A 16,215-nucleotide genomic window follows, 5' to 3' on the forward strand; every position below is an offset into this window, starting at 1 on the left:
CTGTTAGACACAGAGCAGTATTTTTGGGTGAAAATCTCTTGATAAAGGAGGAAAGCCCCAGGAGGTGACTTCAGATCCTGCTGGGAACTCTTGCCTGAATCAGCATACGGGTGGCATGTGATAATAGCCTATACTTGTCTACCATTTTATACTCTGTGTTTCCCTAAGTGATTTTGTATATGCCAGCTCATTTTTATCCTACTCTAGAAGGTAGATAGAATACTGTATTAATTTCCTAAGGCTGCTGTGAAGTACCACACACTGGGTGGCTTAAACAGCAGACATGTATTGTCTCACAGTTCTAGAGGCTGGAAGTCCAAGAGAAAGGTGTCAGCAGGCCTGATTCCTTCTTAGGGCTGTGAGGGAGAATCTGTTCCCGACCTCTCCCCTGGCTTCTGGTGGTTCCTGTCATGCTTTGGTGTTCCTCAGCTTGTAGAAGCATCACTCCCATCTCTACCTTCTGTTTCACATGGCATTCTCCCTGTCTCTGTATCCAAATGTCCCCTTTATATAAGGACAGAGTCGTATTAGATTAGCACCCACTCTAATTACCTCATTTTAACTTGACCATCTGCAAAGACCCTATTTCCAAACAAATTCACATCCATGGGTCCTGGGGGTTAGAAATCCAACATCTTTTTCTGGGAGGGGGCAAAATTCAACCCACAACAAGTACTTTTCCTCATTTTCCCGTTCTACATATAAGGAAACTGAAACAGAGAGTCTCACTCTGTTGCCCAGGCTGGAGTGTAATGACGCAATCTTGGCTCACCTCTGCCTCCTGGGTTCAAGCAATTCTGTGCCTCAGCCTGCAGAGTATCTGGGACTACAGGCGTGTGCCAACATGCCAGGCTAACTTTTTGTATTTTTAGTAGAGATGGGGTTTCACCATGTTGGCCAGGCTGGTCTCAAACTCCCGACCTCAAGTGATCCACCCACCGCAGCCTCCCAAAGTGCTGGGATTAGAGGTGTGAGCCACTGCACTCAGCCTCCAGTGATGGCATTTTGAATATTTAAACCCAAGCTCCTTAGAACTGAATAATTAATACAATGTGGGTTTTTACTTGCCACAGATTTTGAGACATTGTCAAACATAGTCGCTTTTCTTTCCCTTTGTTCTCTCACCTGTCCTCCCTGCCCCAGGCCATTCTTGTGCTTCCTGGGTCTTCCTCCCTTTCCCCATCCTCATGCTCTGGTTCTGAATCTGCAGGCCAGGATGCTGCCTTCGCCCCCGAGTCTCCACTGCAGATTCAGATTTTGTTGGGATCTGTATTTTCCTCTCCCAGGCAATACAGGTTGGAAGGTGTGAACCCAGGCACTGCCTTAGTGTGTTTGAGAGAACATTAGAAATGGTGCTGTTAGGCCAGGTGTGGTGGCTCACGCCTGTAATCCCAGCACTTTGGGAGGCCGAGGTGGGTGGATCACCTGAGGTCAGGAGTTCGAGACCAGCCTGACCAACATGAAGAAACCCCATCTCTACTAAAAATACAAAATTAGCCGGGCATGGTGGCGCATACCTGTAATCACAGCTACTCGGGAGGCTGAAGCAGGAGAATCACTTGAACCTGGGAGGCGGAGGTTGTGATAAGCCAAGATCGCGCCATTGCACTCCAGCCTGGCAACAAGAGTGAAACTCTGTCTCAAAAAAAAGAAAAGAAAAAGAAATAGTGCTATTTAGGCCCTAGATGGCCCATAAACCTGTATACTGTGACCACATTGGCACTTAACAAACCTACCAGAACAAATAGGTCTGAATTAGCCTTCTTTTTTTTTTTTTTTTTTTTGAGATGGAGTCTCACTCTGTCATCCAGGTTGGAGTGCAGTGGCACAATCTCAGCCCACTGCTACCTCTGCCTCCTGTGTTCAAGTGATTCTCCTGCCTCAGCCTCCTGAGTAGCTGGGATTATAGGCCCCCACCACCACACCTGGCTAATTTTGTTGTATTTTTAGTAGAGACGGCGTTTCACCATGTTGGCCAGGCTGCTCTTGAATTTCTGACTCAAGTGATCCACCCACCTCAGCCTCCCAAAGTGCTGGGATTACAGACTTGAGACATCATGCCCAGCCTGAATTAGCCTTCTCCTTCCCCTTTGTCAACAATGCCGCCATAACTTTGAACAGTATGGAAATTCCTCTTTTGTAGATGCTCCTAGAACTTTCTCTAGAATCTCTACAAAGCCTACTGCCCTTAAGCAGGGGCTTAATTCTTTGGAAGGGCGAAATGTACTCCAAGCCACATCTGAGGAATGAAGCAGGTTGACCAAACTGGTGGAGCCCAGGTTTGATCAAACACTATTTCACAGGACGCATTTTCTCCCGTGTCCTACAAACCAGCTCTGAGGGCAGTTCCAGAAGGGGAGGTTTCCAGTTCGTCCCTGGTCACTCACTGGAATCAGGGATCCTCTTCCAGGGCACTTTCTCTGACAAACAACACTCACGCAGACATGGACATTTCAGGGCTTTAAGAACCGTCTTGCCACTCCATAGCCATATCTCATCTGTCAGATGCAGATGCTATCTGAGAGCAGAGCTGAGCTGGCAGCAGGTGACAAGCCACCAGCACTCAACAAAAACATACCATCAAAATTACACAGGAAACTTACAAGTCGATTTACAAGCTCTAAAATACCCGTACTATCCCAGTCCGGGAGCAGCACTGAGAAAAAACTAGAAGAGACAAAACTTCCTGACTTTGGCTCGGGTGGAAGGGGTGGGGTGCACTGGTTGGGCAGTCATGATGGCAGTGCCCTCATCATCATGGGTCCCCTCTCTCCCTGCCACAGAACGTGCTGGTGTCCGAGCAGTTCATGAAAACGTTGGACGGAGTGTATGCCGTTCACCCGCAGCTGGATGTGGTGTTCAAGGCAGTACAAGGCCTCTCTGCCAAGAAAACCATCTTTTTGTTGACAAACCCCATGAAACTGATCCAGGTGAGCTCCTGCCTTCTTCTCAGGGCCTCCAGGGAGCCCTGGGGAAAGCTGGCTAATGGCTCCAAATCAGTTTCCAGACTTTCCCTCCACCCCAGTGTCTGTACAGCCTTCTGTGATAAGGAATATCTCAGTCCCTTGGACTGCAGATATGGAATGAATATTCTCTGTGGCTACTGGATCCCTCAGCAGTGCTTCCTGATCCCCAGAGGAAAGGAAGAGCTGAAATCTAGCTGAAGGGGACAGGTGGACAGGATGGATTCTCCCACCCGAGCTCCTCCACCTGCTAGCGTATGACCAAGGGCAAGTTACTAAAGCTCTCTGGGTCACAGTCTCTTCACCTGCAGAATGGACACAACAGTAGCCACCCAGTAGGATTGCTTGGAAAATCAAATTATGTAAAATGCATGAAGTGCTTAGAAGGTTGCCTGGTATAGAACAAGCACCCGCTTATTATAGACACATTTTCTTTCCAACTGCTGGTAAGGAGGTCAAGACATCCCTGTGGTCAGGATGGCTATCTGGCAGCTTCAGCCAAAGAGAGACGCTTCAGTCCTTTGTTTCTAATGGTAACTTGCCCCCAACTCATCTTTTCTTAGATTAGCTCTGGCAATCACAGGAGGCAGATGTAACAGTGGAAATACAAAATCAGAGAATATTAGCACCTAAAGGGATGTTATTGCTCCTCCAATCCCATCGTCTCGCAGACCAGTGCCCAGACCCTGCTCTGGTGTTTCCACGGCAGGCCTCTTACCCTGCGGTGGGGGGCGAGGAGCCTGCTGCTGGCCGCAGAGCGGTTACTGTCTGGGGAGCAGGCATGGGCATGGCGCTCTGCCAATGCACATTCTGCAGGGTGTGTCCCTGGGCTGCTTCCTGCCCCTGATGGGTCTGCTCTGTGCCTCAGTTTCCAGAACTAAATAAAATAGCTCCCACATGAAAATTGCTATGTGAAAAATTCTAGAAGGCAAAGTGGTGTCGAGTATTTGTACGAGTAAGATGACTTCAGTTGGAACCAAGGGCAAACCTATTTTGCAAGGGGAGCAGGGTGGTCCAGTGAACAGGAATGGAGCTGTCTGATGCAAAGTGGAGGCCCCGCCTCCTGGTTCAAAGACGCACACAAAAAGAATCTTGGAGACCAAACAAGACATGCAGAGTCAAACATAGCCCTTCCCCTCAGGGGACCGACAATCTGGTTGGAAAGATGGGATGGATACAGTGATGACCCACAGATCATAGAAAGTTTCATATGGCCAGGTGCGGTGGCTCCTGCCTGTCATCCCAGCACTTTGGGAGGCAGAAGCAGGTGGATCACTTGAGGTCAGGAGTTTAAGACCAGCCTGGCCAACATGGCAAAACCCCATCTCTACTAAAAATACAAAAATTAGCCAGGCGTGGTAGCAAGTGCCTATAATCCCAGCTACTTGGGAAGCTGAGGCACAAGAATCGCTGAACCTGGGAGGTGGAGGCTGCAGTGAGCTGAGATTATGCCACTGCACTCCAGCCTGGGAGGCAGAGCGAGACTCTGTCTCAAAAAAAAAAAAAAAAAAAAAAAGGTGTCATATGATAATTAAAAAGTGACAGAAGCAGAAAATGTAGTCAAAATCCAAATAAGAGATCAATGTAGGATTGGGCAACCAGAAAAGGATGATTTCCTGGAAGAGATGGGATCGGGTAAGGGCCCTGAAGAATGTCAAAGACTGAGGTGAGCCACAGGGGGTGGGAGGGTGTTCCGGCGAGAGGCTCCCACCAGCAAAGGTGCCGAGGTGGAACCGCACGCAGCATGTTCAGGGGACACTAACACATGACTACAGGTTCATAGAGGAGCCCAAGAGGCAAAGTTGGCAAGGGAGCCTGGGCTGCAAGTGGCAGCCCTCAGATTTTAGGCTCCGAGTTTGGCTTTGATTCCATCGGGAACAGGGAGCCGGTGAGAGCTGTTGGGCAGTGGATGTGATGCAAATCCAGCAGGACTGAGGGGTTCTGGCAATGGGGAGTGAATTGAAGAGGGTTAAAAAAAAAAAAAAGTAGGAAACCATATGAGCACACTATTGTAGCATTCTAGATGTGGAATGACGGCTTGGCTGAGAATAACAATGGAATTGAAGGGCAGATGTAAGAGCTATCATTATGGAAACATCTCTAGGACTTGGCGAATGGTTGGGTATGTGGGGTTGTGTATTGCATGCATGTGAGTGTGTGTGTGTGTGTTGGGATAGGAAGGCCTGTGATGACAAGAGAAACCCAAAGGTAACCCAAGATTTCAAGCCCAAGGGACTGAAGGAAAGATTGCCAGAGGCAGGGAAGTGCAGATGGGGGAAGTGCCTGCCACCTGGCCCTTCCTGTCTCTCCACGTTCCAGCCCCACTGGAGTGCTTCCGGATCCTCTCTGCATCAGCCCTCCCTTCACTGCAGGCCTGTGTACGGGCAGGGCAGGTCCTTCCACCTGGAACACTTTTCTTCTTGCCCTCTTTGTCTCGCTCATTCCTACCCATTCTCAGGTCTCTGCACAATGTCACTTCCTAGGGAAACGCTTCTTGGATTCCCTGGTCAAGGGCGAACGCCCTTTGTGTTCCTGAAGCCCTCGGCTTCACCCTTTCATTGCAATCCTGTGAACTCCTCCAGGGCAGGGCTGTGTGGGGTCTTAGTAGTAGCACCTACCAAAGTAGCTGGGCAAGGTTCTTAGTTGCTGGCCACAGAATTTACTCCAACTAGGTTAAGCACACAGGGGTTTATTACAGGAGAGAGACCATAGAAATGTCAGGAGGGCTGAACAAACAGACCCTTGTTAGATTCCAGAAATGGCTCTCAAAGCACCCCAACTGGGTTGCCAAGAGGGTTGCTCCTTCTGCTATAATCAAGAAGCTGCACGACCGCAGAATGCCCTGCCCAGTCAGGAAGCAACCACAGCCGCTGCCCACCACCTGCCTCTCTCAAATCAGACACAAGCCTCACACTTACATCTCAGGCAGGTGCTTGGCACAGGCCATCCATTCTGACCCCCAGCTGCAAGGGGGCTTGGGGAATGTCGCTTTCAGCTTTCCAGCCTCTGCATGGATGAGAAGCCTGCTGTGAAGAAACAGCAGTGGGTGCCGCGGGCTCACCCACGGCCTCTGCCACAGCGCTCAGCAGCAGTGCGCAGATTCAGGGCATGAGGGGCACTTCGGATGTGTTGACTGAAGTGCCGGTGGGGTGTCCGCAGCGTGGAGGATGGAAAACTGGAAATGTAGTGTCGGGAGGCACTCCGGAAGGGTGGGAGGCCGTGCACTTGGGAAGGGGAAGTGTGGGGAACAAAGAGCAAGGGCCCCAGGGCTGAGCCCTGAGGAAATGCTTCGTGAGCCGGATGTTGCCAGAAATAGCTATCCATACAGCAGGACCCTGTCCGAGTTTCTGAGAGTGAGGGGAAAGGAGGGGTGGCCAGGGGGAAGCAGGGGTCACAGTGGGGAAGAGAAAAAAAATGCTTAAAAAGGATCTAAAAGAATATTGTAATATTGTAAGACTGGGTGCGGTAGCTCATGCCTGTAATCCCAGCACTTTGGGAGGCCGGGGTGGGAGGATCACTTGAGGTCAGAAGTTCAAGACCAGCCTGACCAACATGGTGAAACCCCATCTCTAGTAAAAATATAAAAATAGGCTGTGCATGGTGGTGCATGCCTGTAATCCCAGCTACTCGAGAGGCTGAGGCAGGAGAATTGCTTGAACCTGGGAGGCTGAGAAGCGGAGGTTGCAGTGAGCCAAGATTGTGCCACTGCACTCCAGCCTGTGTGACAGAGTGAGACTCTGTTTCAAAAAATTTTAAAAAAAGGAAAATATTATAATGTCATTGAAAAGGTGTTCACATGTGAACAGCGGGTTCTGTAAAACAGTAGGTTTAGTAGAAAGATGAGCGATTAGATCGATAGATAGATAGATAGATAGATAGATAGATATAGATGATAATGATATACAGATAGATAGAAGTTAGACAGATTGATGTCAGATAGATAGCTAAAAAGATAAAAGGATCCACACCAGGATATTACCTGCGTGTGGTGGTATTAGATTTGTGGGTGATATTTAAAATTTTCTTCTGCTAATCTAAAATTGCCTTGCAATGTGAGTAATAATACACTTGACCCTTGAACAACATGGGTTTAAACTGTGCCATTTCATCGACTTTTACATATTTGGATTTTTTTTCAATAAATACAGTCAGTCCTTCGTACCCGTGGGTTCTGCATATGCAAATATGGATCCAAAGTACAGCATCTGAGGAATGAGAAACCCACGGAGATGGAGGACTGCCTTTTCATACTGGTGGATTTTGGTATCTGAGGTGGTCCTGGAACCTATCCCTTGCAGATATCAAGGGATGACTATATTTTTTAAATGAAAAAAATGAAATATCCTTTTAAAAATACTCTAACAAAGTGTTTCCATGTGAGCATTGACGTGAAACTGTGAGAATCCTAGGAATTCATAGAGCCAAACCATCACATTATACAGTTGCGGTTTAACCTTTTGATCTCTGAACATCCGCCCACCATCCACAGCACACCGTCCATACCAGTGTTAACAGATCACATATGTAGATAATGGTCATGCCCCATCCCGTTGGCACTGCGATGCCTGAACAGCCTTGACTTCAGTCCTTCCACCTTTGGAACGGAGGGAGCGTCTGTGCCATGCCAAGGGGTTCCTGGAAGCCTGGCGAGCACACAGGAACCATCCCGGCATGCACCCTTGCCAGGCCTGGTGGGTCTGCACTCGGCTCTTGGTCTTAGGGAACGGCCAACACCTGGGAGACTCAGGCTCCTCACCTTGGCCTTCTGCCCTTCTCAGCCGTGCTAGGCCTGGAAGCATGGGCCACTCTTCTGTGGGAGGTGAGGGGGGTCTGCGATCACTGTTAGAAGGCCAAGTGTTTGCTCCTGGTCTTTTCTGCTTCTCTCAGAACTATGCAGACCAGCACAAAATCACAGTCATGGACTTCTTCAAGAGCTTGAACCCCACCGGGACAATGAAGATGTCTGTGGATGAGTTCCAGAAAGTGATGATAGAGGTGTGCTGGGTCCTAGTGGCCACAGGCTGAGTGTGAGTGTGAGTGTGAGTTTGTGTGTGTATGTTTGTGTGTCAGAGAGAGGGGAGAGGAGGAGAAGGAGCAAAAGAGCTTGTAAGCACTTCCTAGAGCTTCCTGGGATGGGCTATGGGACACTCCCCTCATTTATCTAGACCCAGAGGGGAACCTAAGACCTCCCTCAACCCCTGCTGAAGTCATTCCTGTGCTATGGCTTGATGCCACCGGGGACCCGAGATGCCACCCAGAGACACATCTTCTATCTTGAGGTTTTTCTCCCCATTGCATTTCACTACTGGGCAGATAACAAAGGGAGTGAGAGAGGAGACCACATCCCAAAGTCCCAACATTTCCACCTTGGGCCATATCATTTTTCTGAAATCCCACATTCCTCTCACTCCCCATGTAACAAAGGTGCTGAAAGCCCCTGTAATGCATACTTGAAGGGGTCTATCATCAGAGCATCCCAGGAGAGACCTGGGCCCTGCAGGAATAGGACTCCAGAGGAGAAGTTCCCGGGGCCCAGGCAGGGACGGATAAGGCAGTCGGTGTCCGGTGCCCAGTGCCCCAGCCAGGGGCGAAGAGGCTGGTCGGGACTCCGCGGCAGGAAGTAAGAATGAACTTCACAGGATACAAAAGAGAGTCCTGTCTCCTTCCCCAGCCACTCGCTCCACCTGACTCTGATCTCCTCCTCCCTTATTGCCCCCAGAAAGAGGAGGCCCTTTGGAGTCTGGACAATGACCCATGGGCAGGGAGCTTTCTCCAGCCCCTCCATGCTGTGGAATCAGTTTCCCCTGAGCTCTCAATCAGTTGCCCTCCACGGTCCCAGGAGGAGTGAGGCATTGTGTGTGGGGTGTGTGTGTGTGGAGGGTGTGTGTGTGTAGTAGTGGGGGGGGGGCATGCGTAGGGAGGGGTGAACAGAATTCTATTAACTGCACATGTTCCATCCACCTCCTCAGCAAACCAAGGTCCCTCTGAACCAGTACCAGGTCAGGGAGGTGATAAAGAAGCTCGATGAGAAGACAGGCATGGTGAACTTCAGGTCAGCCCAGGCCCCGCGACGCTCCCCGTTCTCTGCAAGGGGCCCTGGCTGGGCTGATGTGAGCTCCCCCGGCTGCCCTGTCTATACTTTGTTACTTGGGGCTTCACCCACCCGCCTGTTCCCTGCATGCCAAGGCTGGGCCCCGCTGTCTACCCTCCATCTCATCCCCAATTCACTTGTTTAGTGAAACTTGAGCCCAATCAGTCGCTGCTGGCTGCTAGGCCAGATGCTGGGGACGCCAGCGGGAGGAGCCGGAGCCCACACTCACAGCCCAGGAAGAGGACAGGCAAGGGAGCAGATTTTTAGGGCCTGGTGAGGTGAGAGGAGCCACAGGGGTGTGTACCAGGCACCCCTGCAGCCCAGAGAGGAAGCGTTGCTCAGGCGGGAGGCGGCAATGTTTCGGGTGAGACAGAGCCCTAGACAGAGGGCGGAGGCACACAAGCACCAAATGCTAACGGTGTGTTAGGGACTACAGGTCCCTGCACTCTGCCGTGGCTTGGCGAGTGAGGGATGTTGTATCTTAGGCCGAAGTCCTTGAAGAGAGAGGACAGGTCCATGATGCTGGTGATGCCTGTAAGCAACCCACAATGAGTCCCTACCACATGCCTGTCCTCTCCACTTGCCCAACAGGCATGCTGTCAGCCTCACGGTGCCCCATGGCAATGCTGCCATCACCCCACTTAGCAAGTGATGAAACAGAGCTCTAGAGACGTGCAGCAAAGAAGCCAAGTTCACCGGGTGCAGTAGCCCATGCCTATAATCCCAGCACTTTGGGAGGCTGAAACAGGAGGATCGCTTGAGCCCAGGAGGTCGAGACAAGCCTGGGCAAGATAGCAAGACCCCCATCTCCGCTAAAAACCAAAAAAAAAAAAAACACATTAGCTGAACATGGCAGTGCATGCCTGAAGTCCCAGCTACTTGGGAGGCTGAAGTGGGGGGATTACTTGAGCTCAGGAGGCAGAGGGTACAGCGAGCTGACACTGCATCACTGCACTCCAGTCTGGACAACAAAGTGAGCCCCTATCTCAAAAAAAAAAAAGAAAAGAAAAGAAAAGCAGCCAAGTTCTCACAGCTGGGAAGGATAACTCTGGCCGAGACTCCAGGCCTGAGGGGTCCACACCTGTCTCTCACTGTGCTAGACCTCCCAGCCCAGGCACAGGACACAGTTACCCCTGCCAAGCCTGGGTCTGCAGCTGGGCTCCCATCTGTCTCGGTGGCCCTGTGGTTGGACTGTGTTCTTAAGAGCTTCTGTGGGACAAGGCCTCCCATCCAGCCCTGCCCCACGAGCCTTCTCCCAGTACCTCTTTCCTTTGGTCCACCCAGAGTCGTCGTGCGGAGAAACCACAACGCAGACAAGAAAGGCAGCCTGACCCAGCTGCAAGCCCTGCTCTGCAGAACAAAGCTGCAGCTGTGCGTGGATCACCTCTCCCTTTAAAACGGGGAGATAACCGCGGCACCTGGGAGGGGGCTGTAAGGAGTGAGTGGGGGAAATGCACACAGCGACCAGCACAGGGGACATCACTCAGTAGTGAAACTGGCATCCAGCAAGAGGGCCCCAAAGGTGGCTCAGGCCCGCCCTGCTACCACCGGGCCTCCCACTCCTGTGCTGCTCAGCAGCCTGCCCTGTGCCTCCTCACCTGCCCCCTACCTAAAGTGGCACCTCTTGTTCCTGGGGAAGCTGATGGCAAGTGCCCATTTCAGAGGCTCCAGACCAGGTTCCACATCCAGCAAAGTCTCCAGGTTTGCAGGCAAGGTCACATGGCCTTCGAGAGACAGAACTGGGGTCCCTGAGTCTCCGCACCCAAGCAGGGAGCCCTTGGGGTCGCTTCAAATTGCCCTTCAGATCACACACTGCCACTTTATCAGCTGTGACTGAGGAGCAGAGTTTTAATTTTCATTGTTGCATGATCCTTTTCATTGTTGTTTTATGTTACAAATAATGTCTCATTGTAAAAATTCTAAACCTGGCTGGGCGCGGTGGCTCCTGCCTATAATCCTAGCACTTTGGGAGGCCGAGGCAGGCTGATCACCTGAGGTCAGGAGTTCAAGACCAGCCTGGCCAAGATGGTGAAACCCCACCTCTACTAAACATACAAAAATTAGCCAGGTGTGGTGGCGAACACCTGTAATCCCAGCTACTCGGGAGGCTGAGGCAGGAGAATCGCTTGAACCTGGAAGGCGGAGGTTGCAGTAAGCTGTCGCACCATTGCACTACAGCCTGGGTGACAGAGTGAGACTCCATCTCAAAAAAAAAAAAAAAAAATCTAAACCCACAGAAGTATAGCAAGGGAAAAAAATGAAGGTCCATTTTTATCTCCCTCCATAGTTCACTCTGCCTCCCCAAAGGGCTCTTGCAAATGGTCTTAAGTGCACATTTGCATGCCTTTCCCATGTACTTATCACAAGTGTGTGTAGTGGGGGAGATATAATGGTTAACAGCATGACCTCTAAGGACAGAGATGGGTTTACAAATGGTCTCCTTTGGATTTGAGCCTATTTAACATTCTTGCCCATCAGCCATGAGGCTGTATGGGCGCTCAGCATCTTTCCCTTACCTTTCGTACCAGTTTCTTGAACACAATGAAGCCATAGCAATAAGTCTGGTCTGGAAAGAAGTCTCGGCGAGAGGAGTCCTGGCAAGTCGGATGGTGGCAGGAAGGAGAGCAAGAGGTGGCAGAAATCTCGATGGACAGATGCTGTGGCCAGGGCTGGGCACAAGCAAATAAAGTCTGGCTTGGTTCTGGGCGTCCTGGGCTGCTGGTGGTGTGCCCGTCACCATGGGGGCCACCTTCTGCTTTTAGTGACCACCAGGGGACATGTCAATGCAGCCTCGTTAAGAGCTGCACAGACAAATTGGGAAGTGATGGGGTTGCTAGGCAGCAGGGAAAGAGCCTCAGAGAGCAAGTCAGAGCATGAAGGTAATCGTCATAGTGATTAGAAATGGAGTGCAGGGGAGACCTCCATGGTGGGAGGCAGTGGCAGGGGGAACAGATGCTGAGGGAATGAGGGCAGGGGCCTTTAAGAAGCAAACAAATGCTGTGGGGTCACAAGGAGGGAGCCAGGACAGGAGATCAAGAGAGCGGGCATCCCATCCTGGCCACATGATCTTGGAGTCCCAGTGGCTCCCCTTGAAAATGGAGCAGCTGAAATAAAGCCTTCCCAGTCCGTTCTAGGAGTCTACCATTCTGCATTTCGCCTTTAAATTCCTTGAGAAACTGGGGAGACAGGAAGAGCTTAGTGAAGGAAGAAAAGGAATAGCCAAGAACAGCATTCACTGATTAAGTGGGTGGAACAGGCACCTTTGGGAGTTTTGATTGATCTTACCAGACACCATTGTAGATTAGCAAGGCAGGAACTTTCTTGTGCCCCTCTGCAGCCCCATGTAGTGCTTGGCACATAGTAGATACTCAATAAACACCTGTGAAATGAACAAGCACATTCACCTGGTGATTGTTTGGGGTAAGTGGTGAAATGTAGGGAAAGTGTAGGGGGTGAGGAAGGCTGATATTTGGTAACCCACACTTTGGCGCACCAGCGAAGGGTCTAGAAACCAAGTCACTATCCTTTGTGTTTCACTTGGCTTCACCAAGCGTGGAGGTGAACACCAAGACCCCTCCGCACATGCAGCAGAATCATTATTGGAAATAATTTATATCCCCACTCATGTGCTGTATTTCTGCCCTTTCTCTTCCTTATTAAAGTCTTAGCCGTTGTGAGGTTTAGGGCCAGGATAGAAGTTTCTAGCAAGACTCATCCCTCCCTAGTGCACATTTTCGCCAGCCTAAGCTCACTGGGGAGAACAGAACTGAGGAGAAGAGTGAGAAGGGTGGGCCACAGCAGCCCTCAGAGGAGCTTCCCCAGCACTGCCGGGAGGAGAGGGAGGCCTTCAAGTCTGGCAGGACCTCAGAACAAGTAGCTGAGCTGTGCCCTGGAGGCTGACTCTTGGTCTGGGCTCCCAACCTGGCAGAGCTCCCCTGCCCCAAACATAGCATGAGGGCAGCAGAGCAACAGCTCTGCAAGGACCCCCTGAGCTGGGACCAAAGACCCCCAGCAATAATCAGTGTGGACTGGTGGCCAATAGGTAGAGGGCGTCTCCTGACAAGTGAGCACCATGGAGGCTCAGTGGCACCACCTTGAGCATGTTCCTGAAATGGAATTTCCATCAACTGGGTGGATTAGGAGCTCAGAGTCCAAGTGAGGACAATGAAGGGAATATAAAGAAATGTAAAGGCCGGGTGCAGTGACTCACACCTGTAATCCAGCACTTTGGGAGGCCAAGGCAGGCCGATCACCTGAGGTCAGGAGTTCGAGACCAGCCTGGCCAACATGGTGAAACCCCATCTCTACTAAAAATACAAAAATTAGCTGGGCGTGGTGGCAGGCACCTGTAATCTCATCTACTCAAGAGGCTGAGGCAGGAGAATCGCTTGAACCCGGGAGGCAGAGGTTGCAGTGAGCTGAGATCATGCCACTGCACTCCAGCCTGGGTGACAAGAGCAAAACTCCCATCTCAAAAAAAAAGAAAGAAAAGAAAAGAAAAAGAAACGCAATAAGGAGTCTATGGACTGAAACATCTGCCATAACATCGGGTGCTCTGTAGACGTCTGCTCTATCTCCCCAAATAAAGTGAAGTCCTTGACGTCTGGGATCAAGTCCTTTTTTTTTTTTGAGAAAGAGTCTCGCTTTGTCACCCAGGCTGGAGTGCAGTGGCGTGAACACAGCTAACTGCAACCTCTGCCTTCCAGATTCAAGTGATTCTCATGCCTCATCCTCCCGAGTAACTGGGATTACAGGTTTGCACGACCATGAGCAGCTTTTTTTTTTTGTATTTTTAGTGGAGACAGGGTTTCCCCATGTTGGCCAGGTTGGTCTTGAACTCCTGGCCTCAAGTGATCTGCCTGCCTTGGCCTCCCAAAGTGCTGGGATTACAGGCATGAGCTACCATGCCCAGATGGGATCATGTCTTTTAAATCTGTTACAATTGGTAAAATTCTCCAGGTTCCCTGCCTGTAACTGAGTGTCCAATCAATGTTGGTGCCCAGGTGGAACCCTGAGGGTTATGTGTGGGCAAGAAGGAGAGGCTATGAAGTATCAAAATGTGTAATGGACAAGTTATACATTTGTAATGGTTATGGATCAATGAAAACAAATTTTTTCAAGATAATTTTGTTCTCATCTTTTGCATAAAACGGAAAAGATGTTCTTGTCAAATCTTATTTTTGTTTGGGTGGCTTTGGCAAAATGATGGAGATTACAGGGAAGTTAAAATCTCCCCCATCCCCCACCTCAACCCTCCAGGCCACCCCTTGACGCTCAAGTAAGCAAGGGATGGGTGGCCAAGCCCAGCTGCCTCAGCGGCCCTGGGAGCCTCCAAAGGTGGAGTAATTCCCACTTGTGGCCGCTAGGTGTCAGGTCAGCTCCAAAAGTCATCGGGAGAATTGGGCTTTGCCGTCTCCTAAATTGGGGTCTTTATAAGTTTCTCCGATCTTCCTAAGTTCTACCCCTGAGGAACGCCGACTTAGAATCTGAGCCTGGAAAGGCCCAGCAGTCCAACCCCTGGGCAGACCTCTCCAAGGCTCCGTGTCCTTATTGTGACCACCTTGCATCCTTGTTGTGAGGAAGAAAATCAGGCACCTGGGAAGAGCACCATGAATATTCATTTCCCTCCTCCAGTCAGCCCGCCCTGGAGCTGGGCAGACCGCAGAGAGGAGGTCCTGCTCCTTGAGGGCAGGACTGCACAAGCGCTTCGTCAGCTTGGCAGGTCAGGAGGCTGGCAGGCAGGGGGACCCCAGCAGCGGCTGCAGCGCTCCCATGGAGGGCGAGGCGGAGGTAGAGGGGCCTTGCAGGAGCAGGAGGTGCGTCAAGGTCAAAGATGTCTCAGATGCGCTGGCCCAAACTCCGAAGGCGGTCAGGCTGCAGTCCAGGGAGATGGCACCTGGGCTTGCTGTTCTTCCATACCCAACTCAGTGCGGCTTCACGCACTCACTCCTCGCCTCCTCACAGTGATTCTGCATGGTGAGCACTGTAGAATCCCCGTTTTGCAGCCAGGGAAACGGGGGGCGTGGAGAAGTTAAGCATCTTGCCCAACATCCTCCAGCCAGTAAGTAGCAACACCAAGATCCAGGCCCTGGCAATACAGCTGTGGCTCCCTGAGGGCTTAGCCACGATGCCTCCCCGCCCCTCTGCCAGGCTGGACTGGCTAATGGAAGGGGGCAAAGGCTGAGATGGTGCTCTGTTGTGGCCAAATTCTCAAGGGCAGGTTGATGCAGTCTCCTCACCAGCCCCATGGCTCAGAAATTGTGCTGGGGGCGGCCGGGTGGGAGAAGAGGAGTGTGGATATCTGTGTGCTAGAACTGGGAAGGGGTTAAAAATTAAGCCTATGAATTCTGGCATTTGACACTCCTGGGTTTGAATTCTGTTTGGCTTCACCAATTACCATCTCTGTGACTCTAAGCAATTCATTTATCCTCTCTGAATCTCAGTTTGCTCATCTGTAAACAGAAATGATAGTGGTACCACCTCGTCTATAGGGTGTGTCCTCTGTGGCTGAAGCAGATGGAGAGAAGGAGAGCGTGTGGGAGTGAGTTCAAAGGGAATGTGGCCAGGTCAGGTAGGGGCTTGAAGGCCATCGGAGAACGTGGCTGTGAAGATTTAATGAAATCACACACATGAAACATGAAGCCCAAGGCCTGGCATACAATAAGTACCTAATATAAGGATGTGCCTAACATATGTTACAGTGGTGTTCCACTCCTAAGAGGGAGAGGTATGGGGAGTTGTAGGAACAGCAGAGCACAAGAGGGGCCAACCTGAGCAGCTATCTTTGAAACACCCAACTAATGGGTGTTGGAAATACCATGGGGGGTGTTCCAATCTCAGGCCATAAAAACAGAAGGTCTTGGAGGGTGGGGTGGGAAGACCAGGGCCAACAGCACTGGGGGGTGTGGTGTGGGCAGTGCAGGATCATAGGCCTGAAAGAACAGGAGACACAGACACATCCGGCATTTTTTTTTTTTTTTTTTTGGGCTGCCCTCCCAGCTGGAACATAGGATCATGCCTACCCAGATAGCCACTCCAAACACAGAAGCAGGCACCGAAGAACCAAGGGCCACAAAGAATTCCCTGTGGTAGCTGCAGCGCTGAAGCTCAGTGGAGTTCCCAGGGCAGTGGTGGTAATGGTGCAGGGTGTCACTCATGGTC

General features: G+C 50.9%; 2 protein-coding genes across 8 annotated transcripts in view; one reads left to right on the top strand and one right to left on the bottom strand.

The window, feature by feature from the left end:
* The window catches only part of ANGEL1 (angel homolog 1), a 75,774-nt gene extending 69,620 nt beyond the window's left edge, over positions 1-6,154 (bottom strand). For 3 of the 7 annotated variants that reach the window (XM_077941543.1, XM_077941546.1, XM_077941541.1), the window contains exon 1: positions 5,882-6,146. The gene's annotated coding sequence lies outside the window, so the exon portion shown is untranslated. Of the gene's footprint in view, positions 1-1,517; positions 1,640-5,881 lie in introns of those variants that run through there. The other 4 variants (XM_028851711.2, XM_015144224.3, XM_077941548.1 and 1 more) reach the window with 3 other exon arrangements.
* LRRC74A (leucine rich repeat containing 74A) overlaps positions 1-12,445 on the top strand; it is a 43,096-nt gene extending 30,651 nt beyond the window's left edge. The window contains exons 10-13 of the mRNA XM_077941550.1: positions 2,784-2,930; positions 7,851-7,958; positions 8,933-9,015; positions 11,583-12,445. Coding sequence (XP_077797676.1) covers positions 2,784-2,930; positions 7,851-7,958; positions 8,933-9,015; positions 11,583-11,607 — 363 coding nt within the window. The 3' untranslated portion in view covers positions 11,608-12,445. The remainder of the gene's footprint in view (positions 1-2,783; positions 2,931-7,850; positions 7,959-8,932; positions 9,016-11,582) is intronic.
* Positions 12,446-16,215: the final 3,770 nt, after the last annotated feature.

Source organism: Macaca mulatta, chromosome 7 (genome assembly GCF_049350105.2).
Source record: "Macaca mulatta isolate MMU2019108-1 chromosome 7, T2T-MMU8v2.0, whole genome shotgun sequence".
NCBI classification, from domain to species: domain Eukaryota; kingdom Metazoa; phylum Chordata; class Mammalia; order Primates; family Cercopithecidae; genus Macaca; species Macaca mulatta.